We start from the raw sequence: 5,408 nt of genomic DNA, 5'->3' as shown, positions 1-5,408 counted from the left end.
AAAAAAAAAAAAAAAAATGCTTGTAGCTACCGTGCAGACAGCCCCACCCCTATCCTGCCACTGTGAAGATGTCTCAGGATTTCACATTCATAGGGCCAGGCTCTAATCCTGGCAAATAATAAGGAACTCACTGTACTATTAGGGTCCAAAATCTTCCTTGAGGGTGTGCATGACTCCTCTCCTTGCCTCCGCTGCTGTGGCTCTTCCTCTTCTTCCTCCTCCTCCTCCTCTTCCTCCTCTTCCTCCTCCTCTTCCTCTTCTCCTTCCTCCTCTTCCTCTTCTCCTTCCTCCTCCTCCTCGTCCTCATCATCACTGCAGAGGAGAACTGGCTAAAGCAGACCCTCTCTACCAGTAGTGGCCCCCCTACTGTGTGAGCCCAGACCCCAGCCAGGCAAGGCAGGAGGGTGCCTGGGGAGGGAGGGGGAGCACCTGCTCTTGGGATGGGAGCAGATGGATCACCAGGGAGCACATTATTCATTTTTTATCACGCAGGGAAGCCCATGCTGTGGACACAGAATAAGCAACTCTTTCCTGTCCCAAAGGAGCCCTCAGGTCCATGGGGAGACAGAGAAAAGGAAGAAAGCTTCGTCAAATCCAGAGCCCAGGACTTGGCAGAAATACTACCCAGGCTGAGAGGCCAGGGGAGGGCCACCCACATCTACTGACCACTGGAAGCTATGGGTGTGGGGCAAGGGAGAAGTAGAGGTATCCTTGTTCCATTTCTCCAGGACCCTCAGCCTACTTTTGAGTCCCTAGTTCCTAACCTCCGCACAGGGTCTAGCACTGAGGAGACAGAACTGAGTATCTGACACCTGGAGATGAGAGGGGCAGAGGAAGTCAGGTGCTGCAGCCCAAACCGACTCTGTTGCAGAAGAAGGCTGCTCCCCTGCTGCCCCACCCTCACCTCCATGTGGACTCTGCCAACCCTGGAATCCCTGCTTTGTCACATCCATCTCTTCCTTTCTGTAGTGAGCCTTGAGACAGGGTTCCGCTGCCACCCAGGCTGGGCTTAAACACCTAGGCAGGCTCCAGCAACCCTCCTGCCTCCACCTCCCAAGCAGCAGACATGAGCCCTAGCACTGGACTAGAGTAAGCCTTTAAAGAACCATGCTGAGTGCATCCCCTTCTAGGTTTCCCCACCTCCCAGGCCCCGTGCTATCTGGCCTCACCTGTCCTCCACACTTGCAGCTCCCACCACATCACAATCAGATCCAGCGCCATCCCTTCAGAGGCCTCCCTGCCTCACCTGCTGTAAAGGGTGGCCAGGCTTAGGCCATACGTGCTCCTTTGTTGAACACATGACAATTTAATTACCGTCTCCTTCCCACAGGTCAGAGACCCTGATATATATCCCTGATCCCTAGTACAGGGCCTGGTACATGACACAGACATAAACATTTTTCAGTAAAACCAGAAACAAGGCCAAGTATGGTGGCTCATGCTTGTAATCCCCGCACTTTGGGAGGTGGAGGCAAGAGGACTGCCTGAGCCCAGGGGTTCAAGACCATCCTGGGCAATCTGGCGAGACCTCATTTCTGCAATAAATCAAACAGTTAGCCAGGTATGGTGGTGCATGCCTATAGTTCCAGCTACTTGCAAGGCTGAGGTGGAAGGATCACTCAAGTCCAGCAGGTTGAGGCTGTGGTAGCCGAAAGTATACCACTGACCTCCAGCCTGCACAAGAGTGAGACTCTGACTAAAAAACAAACAAACAAACAAACAAACAAAAACTAGAAATAAATGAAGGAATGGCCTGACCCTGGATTTCTTGGGCCACCTACCCGGAGTTCCCTACCTCAGAGATGCTAGCACCTTAGTCATGTTGAAGCCATCCAGCATCTCCTGAAGCTGCTCACAGCCTTCTTCTCCCAGGGTGTTGCCTGTTCAAGGGGAGGGAAGCAAGGTCAGGACAGGATGCCAGGCTAGTACAGCAGATCTGTGCTAAGGCCATCCCACCCTACTACCATTGAGGTCCAGCTTCTCAAGCTCGGCTTTGTCCGCCATGGCCTCAGCCACAGCCAGAGCAGCATCTCTCTTGATTTCACAGAATGATAAGTTCAGCTCCTAAAAATATAAGGAAAAGGTGGAGACAGGCAGAGACCTGAGCCTTGGTTTCCCCAAGCAAGGATAAGGCAGGTTCTGTCCCTGATTGGGCCAAGGAGTGGGAAGAATAACACCAATAACAAAAATAATACCTTGTACCCAACAACGTGCCACTAAGTGTGTTTATTTACACTATAACATAATGATGCACATCATGCCCTTCCTCCCATTTTATAAATGAAGAATCTGGCTCAGAGGTGAGGAGGCTTGTACAGGATAAGAAGTGCAGGAGCTGGGATGTGGGTCCAGGCCCACCTGCCTTCAGACCAGACCCCCTGCCTCCCTTACATCCCACCACCCATGGGCAGTAACCCCCAGGTGTGGGAGAAGCCTAGACCACAGAGGGAGGACACTAGGTGGCCAGGCTGGCACCTTCAGTTTGGGCAGGCCCCCACGGATGGCATCTGCAATGGCAACGGCACCCTTGGAGCGCACCAGGCAGTCCCCGAAATTGATCACCTCCACCTGCCGCAAGGTCTTCAGGGTCTGCAAGGAGGAAGCCAGGGTCTAGAATGAGGATGCATGCTTCACCCCAGCCCTCAGCAAGCCTCAGGAGGCCCTGGAACCATCACCTCCCACACCAACCACCACACATGGTTCTACATCCTGGTCTGGTCTCCTCTGCACCTAATCAGCTCTGCCATCATGTTCTTGTTGGCCTTTGGGATCCTGGCTAAACCCCTTCCACTCTCTTCCCCATTATAGCCAGAACTCTTCCTGAACTACAAATCTAATCACATCACCCCATAGCTTAAAAACCTCCGTGGCTCAGTATTACTTACGGCAGAAAGTCTCAAGGAGTTAGCCAAGCTGCAAAGGCCTTGCTTTCCACTCTTCATCTTCTTTATCCCTCAAACACACCTTGAACCCTGGTCATTTCAAACCTGGACCGAACAAGCAAGGCTCCCTTCCTGAGTCTCTAGTTCCTCTGCCTGTCCCCACCCTCTGTCTAGAGAAAGTCCATTATTTCTGTACAAAAAGGTATCAGAAGATGACCTCTTCCAGGAAGCTTGCCCTAAGTCTGACTTGAACTTCCATCCTGTGTGCTCCCCATCACTCACACGTATCTCTGCTAATACCTACAGCAGCAGGACCAGCCTCCTGTGGGCCATGATGCCCTGGCAGCCAGGCAGCCACTGCATTCAGAGCCCTACACTGTCACTGATCAGCAGCTTCCTTCCCTCTTTTAACTAGGGTCTCCTTAAAGGTGGGTTCTTTGGCCCAGCCCTGCAAGGCCTGTACCTGGTATAAAACCGAGCACTAAACAGGGACTCAAAAACCAGCTGCTAGGCTGGGCATGGTGGTATGTGCCTGTGGTCCCACCTACTCAGAAGGTTGAAGCAGGAGGATCACTTGAGGCCAGGGGTTTGAGACCAGCCTTGGGCAACATGATGAGAGTCCGTCTTGAAAAACAATAAATAAGCTGGGTTCAGTGGCTCAGCCTGTAATCCCACGTCTTTGGGAGGCTGAGGTGAGTGGATTGCCTGAGCCCGCGGGTTTGAGACCCGCCTGAGCAACTTGGCAAGACCTCATCTCTACAATAAATCAAAAATTAGCTGGGCGTGTGGTAGCGTGCGCCTGTAGTTCCAGCTGCTTGGAAGGCTGAGGTGGAAGGATCGCCAGAGCCCAACAGGTCGAGGCTGCGGTGGCCGGGAGCGGCCAGTGCACTCCCGTATGGGCAAGAGAGTGAGACTCCAATTAAAAAAAAAAACCCAGCTGCTGAACAAATCAATGAGGAAAACAGGTGGTGGTGGGGGAGCAGGCTGCTTCTGTGCAGCCGGAAAACAAAACCAGCACCAGCCACTGGGGATGCACAGAGGCAGCTCAGTATGAAGACAGGATGAACACTCAGCGCTGCCCAAGGATGGCAGGTTACCTTGTGATGTGTGACCCTGTTCAGAACAAATAAGCTAGACCCATGTGGTCCACACTAAGTGGACAGGAAGGGGAGGCAGAGCAGCCACCTGCTAATGAAGGCACAGGTTTGTTGCAGCAGGCTCTGTCTACTGGGGCCCCGACCTGGCCCTGCCCTGCTTGCCTCACCTCGGCCATTGCCACAGCACCCTTTTCAGTGAAGGTGTTGTCGTTCAGGTTGATGACCCGTAGCAGGGGGTTGATGGCAAATGCCTGGGCCAGGGCAGTGATGCCAGGGTGATTGATCCCATTCTGTGGCATATGGACCTCCTCCAGAGTCCCGATGATCTGTGAGAGTAGAAAGGAGAGAGTGGAGAGGTGGGCCCCAAGTGCCAGGTGACATCCAGCAGGCAGGGTAGCAGTTCCACACACCAGACACAGGTAGGGGCTGCGGTCAGCACAGGACAGGGGCTTGTCTGTGGGTCTTTTGGACAGAGACCTCAAAGCACACTCTCAGTTTGGCAGCATCTGATTTTCTCCACAACTTCATGATGGAGACCTACCTGGGACAGAATCCCACAGACAGAGACTAGGGATAAGAGAGGCTAAGTGACTTGCTCAGGGTCATACAACTCTGAAGTAGGAGGCCCAAGACCAGAATGCAGATTTCTTCGTCTGTGGGGACCCCAGCTCTAGCAGGTAGCCATCACGACCCTTCTCTGGATGATGCAGCTCTACTCGGCCTTTCCTTCTTGTGTGTCCCACCCACTCAATGTAACTGGCATTCTACACGCCAGGTCCTTCTTTAGGGGTGAGGAGGGTCTTCTCTAACCCACCTGGCCCTTTGATACCTCATTCTCTCCCTGCAACATTCTGTCTACTTAACTGTTGGCATTTTCTTGATAGGTTCATGCATTCTATAGCTGTGATTTTGGAAATCTCTTCCCCCAGGAAGGCTTCCTAGACTACCCCAACCAGGTCCAGTGCTCTTCCTCCACCCCCTAGAGTACTGGGTTCCTTCTCAAGCATTGTGATCTTCACCTTGGAGTATCAAAGCCTATGTTTTTGTCTGTACCCTATAAGCCCCTTAGCTCTCAAAGAGAGGGCCATGCTCCAGTCTCCACTGCTACTCGGGACTGAGGATAGGCCTGGCATAACTTGGTACCTGGGGACCTTCTGCTGCTCCTGGGTTCTCATCACAGTGTGGGTGGAGGGGTCACAAATAAATACAGGAAGGCCGACTAAGGCCCATTACAAGTCAGGGCCTCTTAATATTTTCTGTGCCAAGAACACCAGATAGCCTGATGAGGCCACTGGGTCCTCTCCCCAGAAAAGTGTTTTTAAATCTTAAGATTAAGTATAAAGAATTACAAAGGAAACCAATTCAATTGAAACAGATGTCAAACCATTTAGAAAAAAACCCAAAGCCGGGTTCGGTGGCTCAGCCTGTA

General features: G+C 52.4%; 1 protein-coding gene across 2 annotated transcripts in view; it reads right to left on the bottom strand.

Annotated features, from left to right (window-relative positions):
* The window catches only part of RANGAP1 (Ran GTPase activating protein 1), a 37,113-nt gene that overhangs the window by 8,076 nt on the left and 23,629 nt on the right, over window positions 1-5,408 (bottom strand). Inside the window, exons 6-10 of one of the 2 annotated variants that reach the window (XM_021716275.1) lie at window positions 4,147-4,305; window positions 2,476-2,589; window positions 1,965-2,064; window positions 1,796-1,880; window positions 137-312 (exon numbers count right to left, since the gene is read on the bottom strand). In XM_021716275.1, the coding sequence (XP_021571950.1) occupies window positions 137-312; window positions 1,796-1,880; window positions 1,965-2,064; window positions 2,476-2,589; window positions 4,147-4,305 (634 nt within the window). Of the gene's footprint in view, window positions 1-131; window positions 313-1,795; window positions 1,881-1,964; window positions 2,065-2,475; window positions 2,590-4,146; window positions 4,306-5,408 lie in introns of both variants that reach the window. The other variant, XM_008065551.2, reaches the window with a different exon arrangement.

This window comes from Carlito syrichta, unplaced genomic scaffold (assembly GCF_000164805.1).
Source record: "Carlito syrichta isolate Samal-C Ts95f unplaced genomic scaffold, Tarsius_syrichta-2.0.1 Scaffold308656, whole genome shotgun sequence".
NCBI lineage: Eukaryota > Metazoa > Chordata > Mammalia > Primates > Tarsiidae > Carlito > Carlito syrichta.
This window is presented reverse-complemented; position numbering and strand designations above follow the sequence as displayed.